Source organism: Siniperca chuatsi, linkage group LG5 (assembly GCF_020085105.1).
Source record: "Siniperca chuatsi isolate FFG_IHB_CAS linkage group LG5, ASM2008510v1, whole genome shotgun sequence".
In the NCBI taxonomy this organism is placed as follows: Eukaryota; Metazoa; Chordata; class Actinopteri; order Centrarchiformes; family Sinipercidae; genus Siniperca; species Siniperca chuatsi.
This window is the reverse complement of record NC_058046.1, coordinates 30,559,674-30,585,891: the sequence shown is the minus strand read 5'-3', so window position 1 is coordinate 30,585,891 and position 26,218 is coordinate 30,559,674. Positions and strand designations below refer to the sequence as shown.

General features: G+C 40.5%; 1 protein-coding gene across 3 annotated transcripts in view; it reads right to left on the bottom strand.

Annotated features, from left to right (window-relative positions):
- Positions 1–21,040, bottom strand: part of top3b (DNA topoisomerase III beta) — a 57,097-nt gene extending 36,057 nt beyond the window's left edge. The window contains exons 1-4 of one of the 3 annotated variants that reach the window (XM_044195596.1): positions 20,654–21,040; positions 7,050–7,181; positions 5,080–5,186; positions 4,872–4,946 (exon numbers count right to left, since the gene is read on the bottom strand). In XM_044195596.1, coding sequence (XP_044051531.1) covers positions 4,872–4,946; positions 5,080–5,186; positions 7,050–7,181; positions 20,654–20,723 — 384 coding nt within the window. In that variant the 5' untranslated portion in view covers positions 20,724–21,040. The remainder of the gene's footprint in view (positions 1–4,871; positions 4,947–5,079; positions 5,187–7,049; positions 7,182–20,653) is intronic. The other 2 variants (XM_044195594.1, XM_044195595.1) reach the window with 2 other exon arrangements.
- Between the last annotated feature and the right edge of the window lie 5,178 nt (positions 21,041–26,218).

The following is a 26,218-nucleotide window of genomic DNA, read 5'->3' as shown; positions in this document are numbered from 1 at the left end:
TTGTGCGTATATGATTTAAAAAAATAAATAATTCAGGACCTTGGATGCTCCATAATTTAACACCCTGAAAGGGCCATTTAAGTATATTTTGGTGGTAATGCTATTGTACTTTTAAGTAGAATTTTCAATTCAGGACTATTACTTGTAACCGAGTATTTTTACATTGTGGTATTGCTACTTTTACTTAAGTAGAGGATCTGAATACTTCCTCCACCACTGCTGTACACAACGTGCCCAGCACCAAACAGCAGACTAGACACAGTTAGAGACTAGCTGGTGAACATAAAGCATTTAGCAGCTAAAGAGACATATTTTTCTCAGGGGTTGGGGGAGACCAAACCAGCTGAAAGAGTTAACATTGGACTTACATTCATCAGGTGGACACAAACACAACTCCAAATGAATGTTAATGTTGCTCCGTGTCTGCTGGATGTGTAAATAGGCAATTGTTTGCTAAAACGTTCACATTTATAAGTTAATAATATGCAAATGTTGTGTTTACAGCTTGTTGTTCCCCTGGCCACATGTGGGCAAAAATAAATCAATAAATGCAGCTTTAATGGTCAGTTTCTGCAAATTACAAAAAAATAGATTTTCTCACCTATCTCTAGTGGTATCTCTATATGCAGATAGTTTTGTTTTTATTTGCCCAGGTTTTAAGATATCAGTCTCCGAAATGTCTGCCTCCACCCCAATATAAGAGAGGTGAATGAAATTGTGACTGTTGTAATCAGAGCATTGAAAAATGTACTGTAGATATCTGTAGATATGAGAGTGCGCATGCGCCAACGTGCATACTACCTGTTGCCGTAGCTCCGTCTCGTCGTCTTACTTTTTCCAACTTAGCTTTCCTTTTTCTTCCAAACTTGAGTAACTTGTGTGTAAGTATAATTTAAAACTACGCTCTTTACGAAAATGAGAGTAGAAAGTGTTTTAGTACTTTTTTTCGCCGTGGAACTTCTTTTCCTGCTACTCGGTCAGGGCACCACTGCAGATCAGCTGTTTTGCCGCATTGTTTACACCAGGGAACAGCTGATCGCGCTGAAGCCGAGCGGCATGGTGCCCAGGACAACCGATATCCCCACTGAGATCTGGAGGAAGACACAGCGAGGATGCAGAGGTGGAACGAAGCAGCGAGGGAAGAAAGGGGTGCAGACAAAAGAGACTTAAGAACAAGAGATTTAAGCCGTGTCTGCCTTCTCTCATCATGGGCAACATGAGATAGCTGGCGAATAAAATGGACGAGCTAACGGCGTTAGCCTGGAGTCAGACAGAGTTCCGTGAGTGTAGTCTGTTGTGCTTTTCAGAGACATGGCTATACCAGGACATCCCGGATCATAACGTTTCCATCGACAGCTTTCAGACTGTTCGGGCCGATAGGGATCAGACCGGGAGCGGTAAGCAGAAAGGCGGTGGGCTTGCTGTCCTGGTTAACAACAGATGGTGTAACCCTGGTCATGTTACTATCAAGCAGAGTATCTGTAGCCCGGACATTGAACTGTTAGCTGTGGGACTCGGGCCATATTATCTGCCATGTGAATTCTCACGTGCCATTGGCTGTTTACACCCCCCCCTCTGCTACCCCAGCATCGGCGTGCAACGCCATTCACACCAGTGAGGGCAATCCAGGCCGACCTGAAGGTGAAGATCAGGGAGGCCAAGGAGAAGTACAGGAGGAAGCTGGAGCGGAAAATCCAGCAGAACAACATGAGAGAGGTCTGGAGCGGCATGAAGAGGATCACTGGCTTCAGACCGACTAGCAGCAGAGGAACTTAATCTGTTCCTTAACAGATTCGACACACCGGCTCCTGCTCATCCCCCCTCTAACTCAGCTGCTGTCGGCCCTCAAGCTCCTCTGAGTCCACTGCCCCCCCCTCCCCATCAGGCTAACAGCCGTCTTCACACTAATGACTCCCCCCTCCCCCGCCTGTAACCTCTACTGTGTGCCTGACTACTGACCAGGTGAGAGGACAGCTGATGAAACTCCACTCAAACAAGGCTGCAGGCCCCGATGGAGTTAGCCCCAGGGTGCTAAAAGCCTGTGCCCCCCAGCTATGTGGAGTCCTTCAACATGTCTTCAACCTGAGCCTGAGTCTTCAAAGGGTCCCTGTTCTGTGGAAGACATCTTGACTCGTTCCTGTGCCGAAGACGCAGCGTACCAGTGGCTCCAAGGACTACAGACCGGTGGCACTGACCTCCCACAAAATGAAGACCCTGGAGAGACTGGTGCTAGAACAGCTGCGGCTCATGGTCAGACCCCTCCTGGACCCCCTTCAGTTCGCCTACCAGTCCCGGCTGGGAGTTGAGGATGCCATCATCTTCCTGCTGAACCGCATCCACACCCACCTGCACAAGCAGGCAAGCACGGTGAGGATCATGTTTACTTCTCCAGTGCTTTCAACACCATCCGGCCAGCCCTGCTGAATGAGAAGCTGGCAGCGATGCAGGTGGATGCCCCCCTCATGTCCTGGATTGTGGACTACCTGACTGGCAGACCACAGCATGTGCACCTGCAGCACCGTGTGTCAGACAGTGTGGTCAGCAACACTGGGGCCCTTCAGGGGACTGTCCTCTCTCCCTTCCTCTTCACCATCTATTCCACAGACTTCAGCCACCACACGGAGTCCTGCCACCTTTAGAAGTTTTCTGATGACTCTGCTGTGGTGGGATGTATCAGCAGTGGTGATGAGACTGAGAAAAGGGCTGTGGTGGGGAACTTTGTCTCATGGTGTGAGCAAAACCATCTGCAGCTCAATGCGACAAAGTCTAAAGAGCTGGTTGTGGATCTACAAAGGGCCAAGGCACCAGTGACACCGGTTTCCATCCAGGGGGTAAGTATGGACATTGTAGAGGATTACAAGTACCTGGGAGTAACACATGGACAATAAACTGGACTGGGCTAAGAACACTCAATCTGTTTACAGGAAGGACCAGAGCCGCCTCTATTTTCTGAGGAGGGTGAGGTCCTTCAACATCTGCCGGACAATGCTGAAGATGTTTTATTTGTCTGTGGTGGCCAGTGCTGTATGTTGTTGCATGCTGGGGCAGCAGGTTGAGGGTAGCGGACGCTACAAACAGACTCAACAAACTGATCCGTAAGGCCAGTGACATTGTGGGGGGTGGAGCTGGACTCTCTGGCGGTGGTGTCGGAGAGGAGGATGCTGGCCAAACTACATGCCATCTTGGACAGTGTCTCCCACCCACTCCATGACATGCTGGTCAAACAAAGGAGTACCTTCAGCGAAAGACTCATCCCCCCAGAAAGCACCACAGAGCGCCACAGGAAGTCATTCCTGCCTGTGGCCATCAAACTCTTTAACTCCTCCCTCTAAGTGATAATCTGTATGACCCTAAGTCATTAAACTGGACATTGATCATTACATCTCTGCAATACTTGACATAATTGTGCAATATTCTGTGTTAATACTCCTGTGCAATATACTCTTTTCAGTTTAAAATTCCCTATTTATTGATATTGATATTTATTCATACCTCTATTACTGCTGTGCAATATCCTCCGTCTCATTATAATCTTAATAATCTACACTTAACTTGGCAGTTCATGCACTATTACTTTATACCGTATTATCATCATCAACCGGTAAACCCACTTTGTACTTCACACTTATATTATTTTATACTTATACCCACTTGGTACTTAATTTATTTTGTGATCTGTTTTATAGTGTATTTTTTTTTTTTTGCTTAGTACTTCCATTCCTGTGTGCACTGACGTGATAGTGAGCTGCTGTAGCAAAAGAGTTTCCCCTCGGGGATGAATAAAGTATTTCTGATTCTAATTCTGATTCTGATCTTGAAGATCTCATCCAAAAAGCTTCTTTAGTTCAAAATGAGGGGCTAAATGAATGTTCTGATGAGACGCAAACATCAAGAAATCTATACCAAGTTAAAAATATTCAATAGTAACATGTCTTTCCAGAAACAGTGTCCCTGTTAGTCTGCATAATCCACAGAACATAACTGAGATTAGTTTCATAGGGACTGTTTCTTCAGCAGAAAGTAATACTCTTCACATAACCCAGTAACAATCTAAGCGCCCTGTTGCACTAAAAAAGCAAGTTTACACTACAGTGTTACAGGACAATGCTCTTTATAAATAACCTCAAATTATGGGAAATTACACTTTTCCTGGGTTAATATATATGTAACCAAAGCTCTGGTACTATTTTATACTATTCATCTCTAGCTGACCCTGTTTGTAATTTGTAAGAGAGCAAAGGCAACACCAAAGTATTAAATAGCTATGAACATCTTACACAACCTCAGGTTTGAAGACAAACAGAATTAATTTGATAGCCTATTTACACCTGGCATTTATATGCGATCTGTCTGGATACGTTATCTGATTAAGGAAAAACGCATGTTAATGCCAGGTGTAAATGCATGCAGAACGCATTGGGACTGGAATGCACTCCAATCAGCCAGACCACATTTGGGTGTGGTCAGGCTTGCATTGTGATTGGATTTCAGCCAGGTGTAAATGCAATCTGTATAGCTTGACCACATTCTTAAGAAAAAAATCCACCCAACAAATTGAAAGGTCAACTAACTCCACATCTTCCTGCTAAGTAAGATGACCCCTTCCTCAGCAAAGGAAAAAGAGGTACAGCCCATGCAGCAGCATTGCTTCCCTTAACTTGGGACTCTGCCACCAAATTAGTAAACCAGCCCCGTCTTACTAATTTGCATATGATCACAATTGGATTACAATCAGCACAATCATTCTGACAAGAATGTATTTTAATACCAGGTGTAAATGCAAAGACCCACGGATTGGATGTCAATATCCAGATAACATATCCAGATACAGATCATATGTTAATACCAGGTGTAAAAGAGGCCTGAATTACCTCAAAACAGATGTTCTCGCCTTCTTTATCACAGTCCAACCATAAAACCACGTAGTCACAGCCTCTGGCTTCAACCTGACATGACACCAGAAACATGGGGTGAGCACCAAAGATACAAGGCACAATACACTGACCTCCAGCTGAGCAGAATGCAGTAAGCACTAATGTCTTGTGAAAACAGATTACTGGGTCAACCTCTAAAACCTACCTGGAGGAACTTGACCATGTTGAGTTTGGGGTTGGCCTCCTTCTTTTCTGTGGGAGCTTTGCTAAAGAGTTCCGCAGGGTCCACCTTGTCCCAGTTGTTGTACTTCCCTTGAAAAAGAAGGACCAAGCTCTTAAACAGTTTTAGTAAGATATTATGAGAGATCCAAATCAAGAGTGTGGACACTGAAGAGGTTGAAACCCAAAATCAACCCAAATCAAGGTGTAAAAGGTGTTATAGTTATTATATAAAGCAAGACATAATGGGACATCCAGTTAAGAAATTGCAAGTTTAAGATGCTGAGGAAGTCACAATGCAAGTTTTTCTTTCCTCATACCGATTCAGATAACTGAACTCAGGGTATCTGCTGAGTACTGCAAAATTTCACATCTGTATAATACTACTAGGTTGCATCGTTATAAAGCATCAATTAAATGTTTACCATATTCTGACCTGAGTGCAGACACACATGCTACACTTGATGTCCTCTGGACAATGTGAGAATAATAAATTAATAACATTCTTCTGCAGCTCTTCATCTAACCAATTCACATTACATGTGGATCTATCTTTTTTTCTTTTTTTTTCTCCTCACAAACCAAAACCAGCCTGCTAAAGTAAACCGTCAATAAGACGTAATGTTAATGTTAATCCCTGAATTTTGGGATTGTAAAACACTTTGGGTTTTAAAGTAAAGGCCTACCATCAGCTTCACATTCAAATGCATTTATTGTGTAGTAGAGGATAAGTATCAACAGTAGCTTAAAGAGTAACTTAACTCCAGGCTGAAAAGCAGTGTTTCACTGCCCTGACTGGTTAAAGGTTTCAAGCCTCTTTCACCTCTGACGGGGTGTGGTCAGAAGTGTGTTTTTTTGCACCTGTAACCACACCTAACAGTTATGTCACAATGCCCTGGAGTTGGGGTTGGGTACCGTTCACATTTTAACCTATACCAGTAGAGTACCAGTACCTGGACTTTGGTACCGGTACCCAACGGTACCTTTTTTCAGTACTTTACTCTCTCTGTACCAAAAAAAAAAATTTAATTTCAGTTGTAAAAAATAAGTCCAAACAACTCAAATTCAACATTGTTATTTATTTAGAACATTTTACCTCACTGCCTTACTTAAAGTTTAGTCGTCCATGGAGGGTAAGTTTACTTCTTTGCCGCTGGCTGCAGGTGTGCTAACATTAGCAGCGGCTGCTGTGGGGGACTTGGCTTTTATGCTATCAAACATAGTACCCTCTTCAGCTTTTAAATATATTTTGTGTTTGACCACAATACTATACTATACTCTCTAACCCAGATGCACTCTCAGGTACAGAAATATGGCACCAATTGGTTTAATGTGAATTGACACTCAGTAGTACTGACGTGATTCGGTCAGTACCCTTAAAAGTACAGAGTTCGGTACCCAACCCTACCTGGAGTACACCTGTACATCACTGCAGCAGCGTGAGAAGTTAATCCAGTTTAGGTCAGCAAAAACAAGATTTTTAGGGGTTGCTCTTTAACCCATCAAAATTAGAACAGAAAAATATATGTGGATCAATCATGTCTGATACCCAATTTGCTTAACTGCCAGGGGTCTATACCAATCAGTCGGATCAAATACCTCGATCCAGATCAGTCCAAATCAAGGAGTGGAAAGTTAAGTTTATGCTGTTTTATACTTTACTACAGTGAGAGACCCAAAACCAGTAACCCTTATACATTATATTTCAATCCAATTCAACACTTCTGTAAGAAACACAAACATAATTTCTGCATTGTATGTCAGACAGTTGTAATTTGATGTGTTGTTGTAATGAAGTGCATTATGTTATGAGGCTGTTTTTATTATTTTTTTCTTCCTGCATATGGGTAAATGAGGTAGAAATAAAATGTGATTACATTTTTAAGCACTGCAAGGAAATGCCATCAATGAAAGTCAGGTCAAGAGTGAGGAGGACCTAATATGGATGATACTCACCGATGAAATCCAGACTCATCACATGTCCGCAAACAGAAGTCATCTTAAAGCGTACAGTTTGGCCCTGGAAGCTGCTGGTGTATTCATGCACTGAGCATGCTCCGTTGAGTCCCTTGCGACTTGTACAATTTCCTTAAGGTCAAGGAGAACAGATGAGGTAGCACTCAGTCAATACAGAAAATATAGAAAAGGCTGATGACATATGGACTAAGAAGCAAAGATCTTAATGAGCCCTGCTGAGATCTGATATTTTACCACTCAATGTTGAAGCTGTACAATATGTCAGTCTGGAAGAAGAAAAATGCATTTTTTTCTATGTGCTAGCTATATAGATGTGCTAGATACAGAAAATTAGTTTAATTTTGTTTTCCCTTGTCTTTTTTTAATGGAAGCCACGTAATAGGCTTAAGACTTTCCTCTTTGATAAAGCTTATAGTTAGGGCTGGCTTGGGTGAGTCCTGAACCATCCCTTAGTTATGATGCTATAGGCCTAAACTGCCGGGAGACTTCTCATGATTCACCTCTTTCCTCTCTCCTCCTCTCCGTCTGTATGCATTTTTATCCCATTACTGCATGTTACTAACTCGACATCTTCTATCTTCTCTCTCCCATAGTTTTGTGCTTTCTCATTTCTCTCCTCTCTCCTTCTGTCACTTTCAGCAGGTATTTCTACCTTAGGAGCTGCAGAGACTGGATCTGTGGTTGTGGGCCACCTGCTGCCCATGTGTTCCTGCTCGACAACTGCTACTTGTTGTTATTGGCTCTGTTACTATTATTCCTATGACTATCATTCCTATTATTATTTATTTATTAATATTAATATTACCATTACATTATTATTATTTTAAAATTCTAGGTGGAATTTGCATTGTGCTTCCCTCTCCCCCATCCTCTCAAAATCTCTCTCCCTCTCCCTCCCTACCTCCTTCTCAAAATCTCTCTCCCTCTCCCTCCCTCTCAAAACCACCACTTACAAAACATTAAAGTTAGCTGTAGCAGAAATGTGGAAAAGGGCAGAATAGCCCTTTTCAACTTTGACAGGGAAGGAACATGGGGAAGGTAAGAGATAAATCCGACACACCTGTGAGCTGGGGAAGGGGAAAAAAAACAGAAAAACAGCATGGATGAGAACAGAAGGAGGAGTGAGAGTGGCTAAAGGAGGAGATAACTAGAAGTTTAGAGTCTTCCTGAACTTTCCTGGGCAACAAGGCACTGCTGGAAATGTGCTGATCCCTGGAGCAGGTTTGGATGAATCTTGTTCAACTACCTCTTTGACCTGCTGGGATGTAGCTGTGGACTTCCTTGTCTTTATTGGCCGTACAAAAGTTAAAGAGTTTAAAGGTCCCATATTGTAGAAAGTGAGATTTCCATGTCTTTTTTATTATAAAGCAGGTCTAAGTGCTATATAAATACTGTGAAAGTATCAAAACGCTCAATCTACAGAGAAATGCACACAGCCCATATTCAGAAACTGTGCCTTTGAACGAGCTGTCAGGTCTTCCGTAAGGTTGTGATGTCACAACTATACAGTCACTGCCCTCAACCATATCCCCAGCACAGCCAACCCAGACCCACAATCCAAACTTTTTGTTTTGTTATTTTTACTTTATAAACAACACAACACCAAGCAGTCATTCCATCGCTGAGCTAGCAAGCTACATGACAAAAAAATGCAGAGGAAACACTGCACAATCATTGCATGTCAGGAGGCCAATATATCATTGCACAGCCTTTCCAAGTTTTCTGGTTTTCCCTCTGATGTCCTCCAGCTGCCCTGCCTTAACTCTGTGATTTAACGTTACAGAGTTTCCTGATGGACAGATAGCTTTACTTGTTGCTAAAGTAGCCGCTAACTGTAACATTAGCTGCCGTTAGCTAGTACGATCAGTTAGCCATGCAGCTAGCCTATTAACTAACTCTGCCCAGACTGGGAGATCGAACGGCTATCCACCAGGTAAATTACCTAAAGTTGAAGCAGAGTAGCCACAAGACATCAGAGGGAAGACCAGAAAATATTTTCTCCTATTTTCTCCTCTTCTTCAGTTTCAATATCAGTTTCTCTTGACATAGAAGCTCTTTATATTGAAACCAGTGCAGCTAAAACCCCCGGCTATTATAAAAAGTGATTATATCAGGTTGACCTTTCCTAAATATGGAGGGCGTAATGATGATCTTAACCCCTCAATTATATGTCCAAATGCCATGACTTTCTTGCTCTACATCCCTTATCTGATGCTGATATTCTTTCCACCTTCAGAACTGTACTCCAGGGTACTGCTCGCGACTGGTGGGAAATTGCTCCACCTGGAGCCAGTTTGAAACTGTTTTTCTATCAGCTTTCCTCTCAGAAGATTATGAGGACAAGCTAGCTGAATATATCCAAACCAGAAGACTAATACTAACAGCATACTATTATTTAATATTATACTTTTTATTTAAAGGGCACCATTTAGAAAAACCATTTAGAAAAACTGCTCAGCTCTTGAATGATCTAAAAAGGAAAGGAAGACCTTCCATTTGGAGTCAAGCATGCCAGCATGCCTTTGACCAGTTTAGTCCAGCTTGATCTCTCCACCAATCTTGGGTCACCCAAATCCAGACTTTCCATTCCTAGTCTATACTTACTGAAGTGATAAAGGTCTTGGAGCTGTGTTGACTCAGATAACGGACAATGGAATCGTCCATGGAATGGAAGTAGTTTTTGCCTATGTAAATGGAACACTAAACCAAGCTGAAAGGAATTACTCTGTAACAGAAAAGAAGCACCTCACAATCATTTGGGCTCTAGAAAAATGGCAACACTATCTTGAACCAAAGCTTTACTGTCATTACGTTGATTCCTCATCAACAAAAAACAAAAGTCCTCTGATCAGATGGGCACTAAGGTTGCAACAGTTCGACTTTATTGTGGAATACAGATAGGGAAAACTAAATGGTGCTCCTGATGCTCTTTTCAAGGATTCCCCGTAATGTCAAATGATGCCTGTATAGATGGGAATATTCATATCCCTTGAAAAAATTTGGGAAGAACAACATTAAGACCAAGATGTGGAGCAAATCATTAAGCAGCTAGCTGAAGGGGACAAAAAAAGTGGAACAGGATTTTTTTGCCCTGGAAAATGAAGTATAACACAAAAAAAGAATGTCAGAAAACCAGTTCCACGATCCCCATAGTCTTCAACAGAAAAGGCTTTATGAAGTAGGATATTGGCCTGGAATGTGGACACACACACACACACACACACACTATCAAATGTGTTTTACACGCGGCAAAGCACTGCCACGAAACTGACCGTCTTGAGCGCTCCTAGTTTCACGGCACTGTTTACCGTACAAGACATCAGATACTCTGCTAAACTATCAATTGCCGCCGGTCTGCTGCTGCAACCCAGTATCACGCCAAAGCGTGTAATACACACGCCGGTCCACCGTGGCAGTGTCACGTTTTCAACACGTTCTCATTCCACAGTAAAGTTAGTAATAAGAAATAAGCAACGTCCAGATATAATTTCAAAGTAAAGCATGTTGAGAAACATTTCAGGTCACGGTCGCAGTTTGGTTAGGTTTAGGGACCAAAACTACTTGGTTAGGTTTAGGAAAAGATCATGGTTTGGGTTAAAATAACTAACCCCTTAAAAGAATCAATGTTGACTATTGGTTTCACACGGGAAACGAACCATGGAACCCTGACCCTGAAAGTCCTGTGTTTGACCCAATTAACCTTTGATCAATATATTAAAATTATTTTGCTTCAAATTTTGCTCTGGCCTCTTCTTTAAGTTTGTATTCAACATAATACCATATTATCTCAATGTAATGTACTGAAACAAATGTATATGTGACACAAAAAGGCAATTTATTGGATTTTTTCATCTACCAGTCCTCTTGGCCAGTGAGTCACAAAGTTAATTTCGGACACTGATATTGTCCATCAGCTAAACCAACTCAAAGCAGATGTTGAGGAAAATATGAGAAAATCAAGACAAAGGCTACTGAGGAATTACAACAAAAACCGTCGTACTGTTGGTTGTACAAGTTATCCAGGCTCTATCTCCAACTTGTTTATATCCATATTTTTAAAGTGACAGGTTTAGGATTGTGATTATTCTCCTGTCTGGAGCCCAACTCTTATTTTTGATATTTGGGATATACCTATGCTACATACAAACATAAATTGCTAGACGATGCACAAATAGTGAGCTGGCTATTCACACACGAAACATTAAAGTTAGCTAGTAAGTGGGAGAAAATCTGGGAGACCATGAAAAAAGCTCTTATCAGGACAAACTTTAGGCTTGCCTTGTAGCATTTTTGTTCTTCTGCTATTCGGTATACAATTTGTTTGAAGTTTTGCACATAAACATGTTATTTGAAAGTATATAGAAGTACATAATGTTATAACTGATGTTTTGGTTTTGTATGTGTTAAGTAAAAATGTCTTGTTATATTCACTTTACTTCACTTTTATCCTTTTCTAAATCTAGAGCCTACACTTCTGAGGTTAGAGTGGTGGCGAATGAGGGAGGGATATGAGACCTCTGATATCTGTGTCCCCTTTCTGGTAAGTGAGGGGGTAGTGAGGGTCCTCCCTTGGTTACCTGGGCTCAATGCTACACGCTGACGTCCTCTGAATAAAATAATTCTCTCAAGGCTGAATGCTAATGACAGGAACATGGACACAAACTATTGTGATGGGAACCAGAGTGACCAATATGGGTTCCTCCACCCCACTCCCACATACACCCACACACAGGATGGTAGCAATCCCAACAAGAACAGGACATATAAATAGAGGCAGGTCTAGATACAGGTCGCAGATCAACTCCAAGCCAAAGCCAAACCACTGAAGACCAAAGACAAAAACAACAAAAAAGAACCACAGCTCCCATCAACGTCCCCAAGACAAAAAAACAGAAACTCTATCACGGCAATCTCCAGTCATAAACATCAGCCATGGAACAACTCCAGGTAAGAAACCTGCCCTTAGGTTAATGGTGATAATGACTGAAGGGTGTTTTTGGTTTTAGTTTTATGGTTTTAAAGGACAGGTTCACATTTTGCAATGCAATACTCCCACAGACATATGCACACTGAAATAGTTATTGATAGGTGTAATCATTCTTTCTTACTGGCTGTGAGATCACTTCTTAGCACAAGAGATGGCAAAATGACAAAATCCACTGTCCAAAATTGCATTGTAAAGTTTAGTTGAAGATAATATAAGGCTACAGCAGTCTGAGTTAGACAAATCAAGTGGACATATTTTAAAGTTACAATCTTTTTAGTACAAAAGATAGTAGTAGTAGTAAACCTAACACGTTGATTAGAATGTCTTTAGTTTTTGTAGAATTGGACAAAATAAAATTTTGACCTGAGGAGGGCGCTAGATAAAAGGTCAGGGGAACACCAAAGTGATTACAATTCATCTTTAGGGATCATGAATGTCTGTAACAACTTTCATGTTAATCCATCAAATAGATGAGATATTTCAGTCTAGGCCAAAGTGACCAACATGCTGTCCCCACTAGTGTGGCTAAAAAACACAAGTAGGCCTATTAAGATAAAATAATCATGCTTGCAGTACAATTGGATACAAAAATTATCCAACTTATTAAATGGGAATAATTATATTCATTTTCCACATATTTTATTCCTGTATTGCTTTATTACTGAGCCCGTGAAGTCATACAAGATTAGGGTTAGGTACCGAACTTGGTACTTTTAAGGGTACCGACCAAATTACGTCGGTACTACCGAGTACAGAGTCACAATAAATCAATTGGTGCCAAATTTCGGTACCTGAGAGTGCATCTGGGTGAGAGAGTAAAGTACAGACAGAAAGAGAGAGAGAGAGCGAGACTACGGTACCCCTGCTGCTTGTTCAAGTCACAGGGACACGTGTGTGTGTAGTGAGTGTGTGGTTGAAATAGTAGTTACCTGGATGTAACTCCAGTTCTATGAGTACATGTGGAGCACTCTACAGACCTTGACTGACTCCTCCAGCCCCAGCACACCCCTGTCCCATTCCCAGTCCTCGATCGTGGAGTTGGCGGCATAACCCGCTGCCAGAGGTTTGGCGGCTAGGGGCGGGGCCCACTCTTGTTGGGCAAAAGCAAAAATTGGCACCATTTTGTGGCACACAAAGTGTGAGTGGGGCTTCCCACGAGGTTGGGCGCAGAGGCCCACGGTGAAACCCTTGTCTGGGGCCTGGGAGGAGGGGGAAGGTTGGGGTGGCAAGGTGATGCCCATCCTCCCAGCAGCCGAGGCAAACAGACCGGGCATATCATCCTGCAGGTAGCATTGGGCTGCCCGCCCGATTGGGCAGTGAGTGGAAAGATCTTTTTTCAGGGTGCCGAGGCGGGTAAACCAATAGCGAAGCTCATTAGAGGGCGAAGCACGAAATAGAACAAGAGACAGCTAGCGGCAGAGAGTGACGGTGACCGTGAGCGGTGCAGAGGAAAAGGTGAGCAGTGAAGTTGTCAATCTGGCAGTAAATGTACAGTGTAGGTTACAGTTTGTCAGTGAATAAAGGCTGCAGCTTCTCAAGACCAAAGTAAAGCTCCCATGTGTTGTTTTCTAACTGCCAGAATAGCATTGGTATGACGATCAGCTCTGCCTAAGTTGAGGGGGTTTAGTGTAAAAAAGCAAAGCAGGCATAGTGACAGCTCTTCTTTATGGCAGTATTGCAGGACCTCTCTGTAAAAAGGGCTGCTGATTCAGGGAGGAAGTCCAGGTACTGGTACTGCACTGGTGTCGGTTAAAACGTACCCAACCCTACACAAGACAGATCTAATATCTTGTGCACTGAAATTCTTAGATCTATGGATTTATGAACAAGATAATTTGTGTGCACAAGATAAAATAAATATCTTTCAGGAATTCAGGGGCGCTGTACTTTACATACCAGTGCAGGAATCTTGTTCAGGCGATTTGCACTGTACCAGGCATTAATAACTCAATATGCATACTGTATGCTCTACATAAAAGTATGATGACCAAAAGTCAGCCTTACCTGATCTATTTTTAAACTAACTTCCAAAATTATATCAAGCCAAAAGCAGGGCTGGATATCCTTTGAAATTTTTCCGTAGTAGTGACGATATGATACAGACAACAAAACAATACTGTCTGATACTTTACTTCAAGTAATATGAATATAGTTTTCTTCAAAACTCATGAATTTAAGAAAAGCCAAAGCTCTCATATGTGTCTATGTTGTCTAAACACAAGCAGCCATACATTAACTTATAATATAAAATGGACAAAATTCTGATTTAAATCAGGAGCTATCTGAACAAAGAATAAGTAAACAAGATCACAAATCTGACCAGAAATTTGATGTTGGCTTACTGTACTTGACGTGCACAAACAAGAAGTACAGAGGTTCGATACCCAGCCAAGTCAAAACTAGCCTTTATTAAATATGTCAGTGTTACCTGCCAATGACTTGATAAAGGGGAACGGCAAATCCTAAGAATTCTATAATACTATGATTGGAGAGGGATCTTCAGTCAACGTGGCCACAGATGTATGAACATGCATTATTTTCTACACAGCAAAGTGAGCAGTGCTAATTAAAAATAGGGTAAAATTAACTGGACTGTGGACTGTACTTATATAGCGCCTTTCTAGTCTTTCTGACTACTCAAAGCGCTTCAACTACATATCTCATTCACCCACTTTCATACAGCGATGGCAGAACTACTCATCAAAGTAATTAAGCATTCACACACTGAAGGCACAGCCCTCGGGAGCAATTTGGTGTTCTTGCCCAAGGACACTTCGACATGTGGGCTGGGGGGAAGCCTGAATCGAGCCACAGTCACCCCGTCTGCCAGTGTCTCTTCATGGAATACATTTAAATTTGTACAGCTCTGTGAGAGGACAAACAGACAAACACTAGACATCTCCATGTAACTGACACAGACAAATCAGTCCACGCTAACATACTCCAGTTTTTCCTCTGTGTCCAGTTGCTGCGTGTCTTTCTGCTGTGCCTGCTGGCCCTCCACCAGTGTCTGGCCATGCCACTGGGCAGTCAGTGTGTGGATGAATCCTTCTGTACATACAGTCTGCAGGACTACTACAGCCAGCTGGTCAACCTGCCCAGCCGCATTAACGAGCGCAGCATCGCAACCTGGAGCTATGTGTGAGTATAAATGATGAATCAATTAGTTTATTGGAATTTATTAAATCTTATGTCAAACGATGGCTGGTTCCAGCTTCTCAAATGTATTGATTTGCTGATATTTTGCTGATATTTTAGTTCCAGCTTTGATTTGCTGTCATTTTCTGTTTTATATCATTGTAAATTGAACCTCCTTGGGATTGTTTGGTCTATAAAATGCCAGTCGCAATTTCCTACAATGACAATGCCATCTTATCTTGTTTTGTTTGACCAACAGTCCAAAACTCAAAGATATTCAATTTACTATCATAGAATACTAAACAAAGTAGCAAAACATATACATTTGAGAAGCTGGAACTAGGGAATTTTTTTGCATTTTTGCTTAAAATGATCAAAATAGTTGCTGATTAATGAATTCAGGCAAAGTGTAATTAAACACTAACAAAATGAGATTTTACATGAGTGAAGAGTTATGTATAATGTAATGCATAACAATGGAACACAGTTCATTGCACCGAACATCAGTTTAAAAGTGATTTTGCATACATTTGTCACAGTGTGATATATATTGATATCAGAAAAATATTTTATTTCAGACTGCAACTAAACATTGTTTTCATTATTGATTAATCTCTCACCTAATGTGACATCTTCAAATCTTGTTTTATCAAACCAACAGTCCAAAACCCAAAGAGATTCAGTTCACTATTATATAAAACAGAGAAAAGCAGAAAATCAATTTAGCGATTGTCAAAGTTGTATCAAGGTTGGTGATTTTCTGTCAGTTGACTAATTGATTATCGACCAATCATTTCAGCACTAGATTTTTACATGAATTTGCATAAAGCTGCCATATTGTCATATAGATTCATATCTCAGAAAAATATTCTATTAATGTGATATTGCATAATACACACACCTGGTATACATCTCTAATCTAGAAAAAATAAAGATTATATAAATACAATTTATGAATATGTACTACTGAATTTTTATTAAACTACACAATAATGTGATTTGCAGGAGATCACATTAAACATAAATTAACAACCTTTACATTGCTTGCATGGGCAAATAAAAACAAAAAACTGAAATACTGTTTGTTAAGTGCAATTGTTTTTTTATATCTTTTTCATAACTGAAATAGGACTTCTCAAGCATCACAATAATATTCACACAGACTGATGTTCAGTAAGCGTGAGATCTGAAGAGATCCCACTGTACAGTATGACTGAACACATCTGCTGGCAGACAGTGCAGAATTTATTTAATAGACCAGATGACTTAATTAATCCATTAGAAGAAGAAATCCTATGACTACCAGATAATAAAAAATAAATGATTAGACATTTCTTTAACCAAGGTTAGACAGTCCTACAGTTAGACAGTATATAAGACCGGCTTGTCTACCACATTGACTCACTAAATAAACAAACGACTGAATGAAAGCCTGTCTCTATAATCCTCATCTCTCACCAGGGAGAACATCAACTTGAACCGGGTGCCTCAGGTCATCCATGAGGCCAGCTGCCACACCAGCCACTCCTGCAGGGGACTCGACAATGCTTTTGGTCTAGAGACCATCCCCGTGTCCCTGAGGATGCCTGTCCTCAAGAAAAACCCCAGCTGCTTCCCACAGGCCAGCTACTCTCTGGAGTTTGAGCTCATTAACATAGCTTGTATATGTGCCATCTCCAGGCAAAGCTGAACAGGACTGACTGCTATAACATAAACTTAGGACCTTGGTGAACATCAAGAATGTGTTTGTTCAGATGGAACATGAGGTAAAGATAGGGGTTTCTGAGAAATAGTCCATTTCACTCATTATTGTTTTCAAGTAGACACTGAAAATGTCACCATTCAATACATGCCTGTTAACAGCTCAACATAGTAATTAAAGACGTTTTACATTAACTGGTATCATTATTGTATCCATATGGTGTATTTTGGCAGCCTGGTTTGGTTGTCACCTTTTTCTGAATTAACTACTGTCTGTATAGCCTTTATCTTGTCAACAGAAAAGTCTTATTACTTAAACGGCCAGTTCACCCCAATATCAAAAATACATATTTTTCCTCTTACCTGTAGTGCTATTTATCCATCTAGATTGTTTTGGTGTGAGTTTTGGAGATATCGTGGTAAACATGTCTGCCTTTCTTGAATATAATGGAACCAGGGTCCAAAATCAACACCCGCCAAGCACCAAATGCAGGTAATTTTTAGGTTTTGCGAAAAAATAAATTGGGGTCACTGGTCAGGTGGTTGGTAAATAAATTAGAATCACAGCGTAGGGCCAGGTTTATATCGCTGTATTTTTTTGTGTGTGCCACATGAGACTAATGTGACCCTCATTACCCTCAAAAGTTCAAAATAAAAGTTGTAATTCTGATGTTATCTATTCATAATTGTCTCTTTAAAACAGGTATATAAACAGGTTAGGGTAAATAAAGTGAGAACATTTCATGGATGGAGAAAACCGGGTACAACTGGGGGGTCCAGGGGTATGCCCACAGCAAGAATATTTTGTCAATTTTTACAATTAAATGCATCAATCTGGCCTACTCTAAAGAGAAAATTGAAAGATTTGTTTATTTACCCACACATTCTATCAGCAGGCTAAACACAATCGGCATATAGAAATTGCACAAAAGACTACCTCATCCCTGAAGCTCGATACAAGATGACAAAAAGTATGCTGGAAAATAACACAAGAAGAAGCAACACAAAACATTAGAGCTAGGTATCGCCACCAATCTCCCAAATCAATTCGATTCCGATTCACAAGGTCCCAATTTGATTTCCGATTCAGGTAGGGATATTTCAGTAACAATACCAATTTTGCTTGGATATGAAAGAGATTCTCAGGGAACTAATGCTGTAAATTGTACAAGGAACCCTCTAACCTGGTGCATTATTAAAATATTAATTTACATTAAGCATTTACCCTTTAAATCACCTATAACAGAGCTGAGTTATCTACTCAGAGCCCCAGTGTTGTCCCAACCATTACATTATAAATATGTATAAAATATTAAGAAACTCAGACATTTAAGGATGAAATAATGTCCCTTAATCATCAAGTATTGCATTTCGAAATGTTGCGTTGTTATTTCCGTTTTAAAAGAAAAAAGATAGATTGTTAGAAAGATTAGACATAGATTGTTTGATGACTGCTCACTCAGTCAGGTTAGCCTGGGAACCTGTATACATGAATGGCAGATTTTCACTCGACTCACAAAACTTCCGTAATACATATAAGTTAGCATAGTATGTTGTAGACTTTTAGTGTTATTCATGCTTTACTGCGTGGTTGTGTGTCAACATTTATACGAACTGTTTGTGAACTTCCTTATCCTTACGTTCGGCGTATCAATGTGCTGTTTTTAGCTCAGAGAAAGAGTTCATCAAGCTAGCAGCACAACACGTAAAGCAGCCAGATCTGTAAAGTTTTCCCAAGTATTCCAGTTTTGCACCCTTGGTACACCTTCCAATTCGCGTAGCCCAACTCGCTGCACTTTGTAGCCGGAGAAAGCTTCTCCTGGAGAGGAGCAAATAACACTGGTGTCTGGGGTCCCGCTGCAGCTCGGGGGAAACCGGCTCAATCCCAGCCTCATACATTAAAAAAATATGGGTAAACACCACTTTCTGACCTGGGTGTTGTTTTTTCTCTTTTTAGCTACCTAGCTAATGTCAGTCTGCTTGTCATAGAAACAAAACCCACGCAGAGCGTTTTTCCCTCTCACCACACACGCACTTCACTCCAACACCCTGCCAGCGCTTCTCTGCCAGAAACAAAACCTAGGCTATATGTACACAAGCCTTATCATTAATGCATGTTACTAACTCGACATCTTCTCTCTCCCATAGTTTTGTGCTCTCTCGTCTCTCCTTCTGTTGCTTTCAGCAGGTATTTCTACCTCCGGAGCTGCAGAGACTGGATCTTGGGTTGTTGGCCACCTGCTGCCCCTGTGTTCCTGCTCGACAACTGCTACTACAGTTGTTGTTGTTATTGGCCTTGTTACTATTATTGTCATTATTATGCCAATGACTACCATTCCTATTATTATTAATTATTATTATTGTTATTGTTATTATTATTATTATTATCATCATCATCATCATCATCATTATTATTATTATTACCACTAGCATTACATTATTAATAATTAAAAATTCTAGGTGGAATTTGTATTGTGCTTCCCTCTCCCCCACCCCCCTTGTCTGTCAGTCTGTCTCTCTCTCAACTCAACACGGCAGTGGCAGATGGCCGCCCACTTTTGAGTCTGGTTTTGCCCGAGGTTTCTGCCTCTTAGAGGAAGTTTTGCCTTGCCACTGTCGCCGAGTGCTTGCTCATGGTGGGATTTGTTGAGTCGTTGCAAATAATATTATAAAGAGTACTGTCTAGACCTGATACTAATTATATATTAGAAGAGTATTTACAGATATTTTTGACGTTAAACTGATGCTGGTGATGTTCAAAATCAGCCCGCAAAGCATGTAATCTAGACACGGATTACGTGCGATTTGCAATCGCGTGCTCTCTGACAACTTCAATACAGCTAGTTAGCCAGCCATTTGCCACGAAACAACATGTCGGAAGTTGTCATTTTCACCTTCTCCATCGTGTCATGTTAGAAAATCACTGTGCTAGCTAGATAGCTAGCTAGCTAGAGGTAATAAACATCGTGGACCAACACAAACTAGCTACTGTCATCACGTTATAATTCTTTATGTAAATAAATGTAATGAAATGAGATGCAAATGCCCTTAAAATGACAATATCATTGTTTATCGCAATTTTTGCTTTGACAATACATCGTCCAACAAAATTTCTCATGACAGGCGTAGCGCTTTTAGCACCACAAGCCGAGTGCCATTTAGTTCCTTTATATTCCGGAAAAGCAGACATCTCTACGGTCAATATCTCCAAAACAATCTAGAAGAATAAATAGCACTACAGTTAAGAGGAAAAATATGCATTTTTGATTTTAGGGTGAACTGTTCCTTTAAGTACCCATTCTCCACTAAAACACACTACAGTAGTTCACAGTACAGTTCAATAAGTCCTTCTTCAAAACACTGACTATTTGTAATTTAGTATCAGTAATTTAGCAGTGCCTCTAATGGATTGCGTTTATCTTTACCAATATGCAAGCCAACATTAAAGTGTCAGATTTTTCAACGGAATTTAGCGTACATTCACAGGGAAGCAAGCAACGCGCCAGGGTTAATTTTCCCAAATAATTATCACTCAAATAGCTTTCCAAGTTCTAATTTTTCAAACTCGTTGTTTCAATAAGTTAAATGACACAATACGTAAGTATTGTAGTAACACAGGCACTGTATTCTACCACTAAGCGAAATGATAAAGTTACTCTCGCCTGTTGCCATTAGCCTGGGGTTGTCCTTTCTTCTTAAAAATAGTCTCACTTTATGGCATGTTACATTATAACGTTAGCTATAAATTCGTACCAACCTTTAGAGAGGATTTTGGCAATCGACAGGGCCAACGATGGTTTCTCTGCCACCATCAAAACAGTTCTCATTTTGAAAGGAGTGCTAACAGCTACTCTATCAAACTCCAGGCAGTCACCTAATAGGCAGTATATGCACTTAAAGCGTACTGCTGTTGTCTTACTATCTCAAATCTGATCAATTAGTGCTAGCAATAACGACTCCACTGTAAAGACAAATGTTCATTTTGCATATAACTTCATGCTAATAGGCTATGTTATGAACCACGAGAGCGGAGGTTGCACCATTGATGTATTATTCTCTTCCGGTGTAATATCAATAGCCCTGTCAGTGCCGCATGCAGTTACATCCATGATGCAGTGCCGCCAATGCCCGATCCGTACCGGCTGCCCGATCCGTTCTGCACATGCGCAAAAGTGGTCTTCTTCTTCTTCTTCTTCTTCTTCTTCTTCTTCTTCTTCTTCTTCTTCTGATGTTTTATGGCGGTTGGCAAACAGCTTTTAGTGCATTACCGCCACCTTCTGAAATGGAGTGTGGATCAGAATGGTCTTTTCCTACCCTATAGTCTTCTTTTAAGTCCTGTCTTTTCCAAAAACCTAAATATTGCCCTGTACCCCACATGCCCTGAGTTCATTTGGAGTAACTCCTTTAGTCCGAACTGCTATCTCTTGCCAGTTTGTTTTTTAGTCTCTGTCTATCCTACTCGTACCTAGGACAACTGATAATTACATGTTCTACAGTTTCCTTTATGTTACAGTACTCACACATACCAGTCTCATGTTTACCAGTTATCTTCAGTGTACTATTAAGACCAGTATGCCCAAACCTCATCCTTGATATAATGTCTTCTTCTTTTTTTGATCTACTGGTTTCCCTCATTTCTCCTACTTTTTTTTGGATACTATAGTAATGTATACCTTTCGTTTCCCTGTTCCAAATTTCCTGCCATTTCTTTTTCATTTCTACCTTAATTATGCTTTTAACTTCAGCTTTACTATAACTTACTGTCATATTTACTTCTACTTTCTTAGTTGCATCTTTTGCATACTTGTATGCCAGTTCATTTCCTTCTAACCCCTATATGTGCTGGAATCCAGATGAATTTCACTATTACTCCTGCTTTTGTAATTCTGAAGATAGTTTGAGCTATTTCCAGCATAATGTCCTGTCTTGCTTCTGATTGTATACTCTTGAAACTGGTTAACGTACTACTAGAGTCTGAGCCTATTAACACTTTGCCTGGTTTGCTGCTTCCTGTCCACTCAAGGGCTAAAAGAATAGCCAACATTTCCCCTGTAAATACTGAAAGGTTGTTACTTACTCTTTTATTTGACATTACATTTAACTCTGGGATTATGAATGCAACTCCTATTCTATTACTTTCTGCTTTTGATGCATCAGTGTATATTTTTGTATACTCAGCGTAACTTCCCTCTATATATCTGTAGACTTGTTTCCTATCTATGTTTCTCTCTTTCTTCCTTTCCAGAAGGTGCAGGTCCACCATTATCTCTCCTAATAACCAAGGTGGGACTACGGAGAACAGTACCGTGGGGCTTAACATTATATCCCCTATCCCTATTCCATTAGCTGCATTTCCTATTGTCCAACCAAAGCTCTTGATCTGTCGTTTTTCTTTTTCTTGGCATGGTTTTAACACCTTCTGAGTAGGGTGACTCTCCTTGTGGCCCTTTAAGTTTGCCCAGTATGTTAGCGCTAATTGGGTTCTATCGTAGAAAAGGTTTCAGTCGTAGTCATCTGGACACTGTTTTCAGAATCAAGACGTTTCGGCTCCCATCCGGAAGTCATTCTCAATTGTGAAAAAATTGGACGGGAACTGGAAATTTAAGCTAATCTGAGTTACATAAGCCCTGCCCTCAGGAGGGAATCTGCCTGAGTATCTGTTAATAGCTAGTTTCACCTGAAACTGACCTAATAGTTTCAAGATGGCCCAGTGATCAGTAATCAGGCCTATTGTTCTCTGGCTGCATCTACTTCATCACTGTTAAGTGCCTGATTAGCATGTGATAGGCGTGACCAAGGTGCTAATACACTCTGATAGACTTTGGGCAGATTAAATCTCAGACCACCATTTCTGTTCAAAGAGGAGTTCTCTTTCTTCACAAAAATGGCTTCCTTGACGCCCCGTTCAAACCAACTCTTCTCTCTACTAAGAATCTTCACCTCACCTTAGTAGAGAGAAGAGTTGGTTTGAACGGGGCGTCAAGAAAGCCATTTTTGTGAAGAAAGAGAACTAACAGGACTAAGAATCTTCACCTCACCTTAGTAGAGAGAAGAGTTGGACTCTTACTGATATCAACCTCGCTGTTAAGAAGTTTTTAACCCATCTATACATTCTCCCTTTTATTCCCATTTGATGTAACTTTATCATTAACCCTTCCTTCCACAACATGTCATATGCCTTCTCAACATCAAAGAATACAGCTACTAAACACTCTTTAGTAGAGAGTTTAAGAGTAATTTTGTTTTCTAAACACAGAGCTGGATCAATTGTGCTTCTTCCTTTTCTAAATCCACTTTGGTAATTCTTTAACAGATCTTTTGTCTCTAAATGAAATCTTAACCTTTCATTTATCATTTTTTCCATAATTTTCCCTACATGTGACGTCAAGGCAATCGGTCTATAACTTTCCGCTAGTCCTGGGTCCTTACCTGGCTTACATATGGGGACAATAACTGCCTCTTTCCATTGACTTGGCAAATATCCCTCTTCCCATACTTTATTATATAATCCTAATAATACTCCTTTGCTCCTATCACTTAAGTTTCCTAGCATACAATAACTTATTTGGTCTCTCCCTGGCGTTGTTTTCCCCGACTTTCTTAATGCATTATTTAGCTCTCTTATAGTAAACAACATGTTTATTGCAATTCTGTCTTCCTCAACATCCTGCATTGCTTCTACATTTTCTCCTATTGTTCCATCTCTCTGCTTCTTTTCCTCATTACTCAAATTTTCAGTACTATGTACCTTAACAAATGTCCTTGCTAATAACTCTGCTTTATCCTTACCTTCTATTACTACTTTCCTCCCATCTTTCATTATAGGATATCCATACTCTTTCCTATTTCCAGACATCCTCTTAATCATCCCCCATACTCGGTCTAATGGTGTAGTCCTTCCAAGCGAGTCACAGTACCTCTTCCAGAATTCCCTTTTAACTCGCTTTACTGTACTCCTAAGTACTGCTTTCTTTTATAGTCAATAAGATTCTGAAAATTATGTGTTTTCTTCAAGATTTTAAAGGCCTTATTTCGATTTTTTATTGCAGAATTGCATTCTTGTGTCCACCATGGAGCTATCTTTTTCCTTTTCCTACCTTTTCTTTTTGGTATTGACTCTTCTGCAGCTCCTAATATGATACAGTTTATCTCTGCATTGAGGCCGTCTATTTTCTGGTTCATATTTACCTCCTTTAATTTCCCTTCAGTTATAATTCTATACTTGTTCCAATTTGCTTCTTCAAATTTCTTCCTTCAATATCTTCCTTCTCTCTCATCCTGTTCTACTTCCCTTTCTACTCCAATACTTGTGACTATCGGATAGTGATCACTCCCTATAGTGCTTCCTTTAAGTACTTCCCACCTACTTACCCCGACCAAAGACTGCGATATCAAAGTGAGATCTATTGCCGATTCTGTTCCCTTCACCAAATTTACCCTTGTGCCTGTTCCATCATTTAACATACCATTTTCTTTTCGTCCATTAGTTCCTCTACAATTTCTCCATTTAAATCTTCTTGTTCACCCCATACTGTGCTGTGTGCATTGAAGTCTCCACACCAGATGCTATTACCTCTCCACTGTTCCAGTATTGATTCTAGTTTTTCCTTTTTTGCATGGGTTATATAAGTTTACTATTCTCATACTTTCTTTCTTGCACCTCCATGTCTTGTACTGTACTTAACCGTCTATGTTTTATACCTTCTTTAATAAATATTGCACACCCTCCACCATTTCCATTGTATCTACATTTGCGTATGGTTGTGTATCCTTTAATAATGAACTCCAGATTTGGCTTGAGCCATGTCTCCTGAATACATATGACATCTGGTTTTGTACTTAACTTATCAATCTAGCCTTTAAACTCCTGTCCTTTTGCTATGCAAAACTTCTGGTGTTCCATTGTAGTAGTAACAACATTATGGTATGATATGTGAAGCTGTCTCTGAGGTCCCTTCTCCCTGACTAAGGTCAGCATGTATCTTTTTCCACGATAAATCTTTCATATTTAGGAATTTTGCAGCTGCCTTTACTATGATTTTGATTTTTTCTGTCTTGGTTTTTACTTGCTCTGAGCAGTTAATGACGTAGGCTAAAAACAGCACTAACTTGTCCATTGATATTCCTGTGTTGTCCCTATGTATCTGTGCTGTTCGTGCATTTGTTTCAGGATGACTTTGGTTAAGTCCCTCCTCTCTTCTTTCACTGTTACACATCCTCACAGCCTCTGCATAAGTTACTTTCCGTTCTGCTCTTACTCTTTGAATCTCCACTGCCTGCTTCCTGAAGGTGCAACCACCATATGCTGCTGTGTGGTTTCCTCCGCCGTTACAGCATTTAACCTGAACATTGCTTCCACACGCTCCATATGCATGCTCTCCTCCACATCTTTGCTTTCCTTTACATACACTGGCCGTATGACCATACCGCTGACATTTATAACATCTTATCGGAGGAGGAACATATTCTCTTACATTAAAGCTCATGTAGCCTACCATCACTTTTTCAGGAAGCACCTCATCATTGAACTGTAGCAGTACTGACTCACTATCCACTTTTTCCCTGTTCCTGAAGGCCTGCAGCTGTCTAATTCCTGTGATTTTTCCTCCTTTCATCAGTTTCCTTAGTTCTTCCAAGTTTTCTCCGATGGGGATTCCTGTTATTACTCCCCTAGCTCCTCTCTTGTCACCAACTATCCTTCTTTCCATTATTTATTTTTTACACACTGTTTGCAGTTTCATCGCTTTATTTCTCTGCTCCACATTTTTGCACTTTACCAACAAACTGCCATCACACAACACCTTTGCCATTTCTATAGCCCCAATTGCCTTCCTCAATCAAGTTGTCAACGTTATTGGACTAATCGATGCTATCTCGCACCCCACCTTAAATTTAAAAATAACCTTAATTTCCTCCAGCATAATTTTTTTCCTGACATCTCGCACTTCCTCCTCCTCTTCTAATGCCCGTTTTCCCGCAGATGTCGACTGGCTATCTCTTTTATCCTTCCTCTCTCCTCCTCCTTTCCTACCCCTCACAATTTGTGTCCAATCCGTCTCCATATCGTCATACTCTGACAATCCACTAATATTTGCCATTCTGATCCAGTCACAAATCAGATTATGCCAAACCACCAATTCCCCTGCGTCGTTTCCCAGACTTTAGACCAATCCTGCTGCTTCTTCTTCGTTGATTTTTGGTAGTTTAAACGCTCCAAGGCGCATTCAGCAAGGTGCTAAAGTGGTCCTGTCAGTCAAAGATAGTTAACGCAAATGTGCCTGTTAAAAATTACTCGTGAGGTAATTAATCATAAAACAATCCT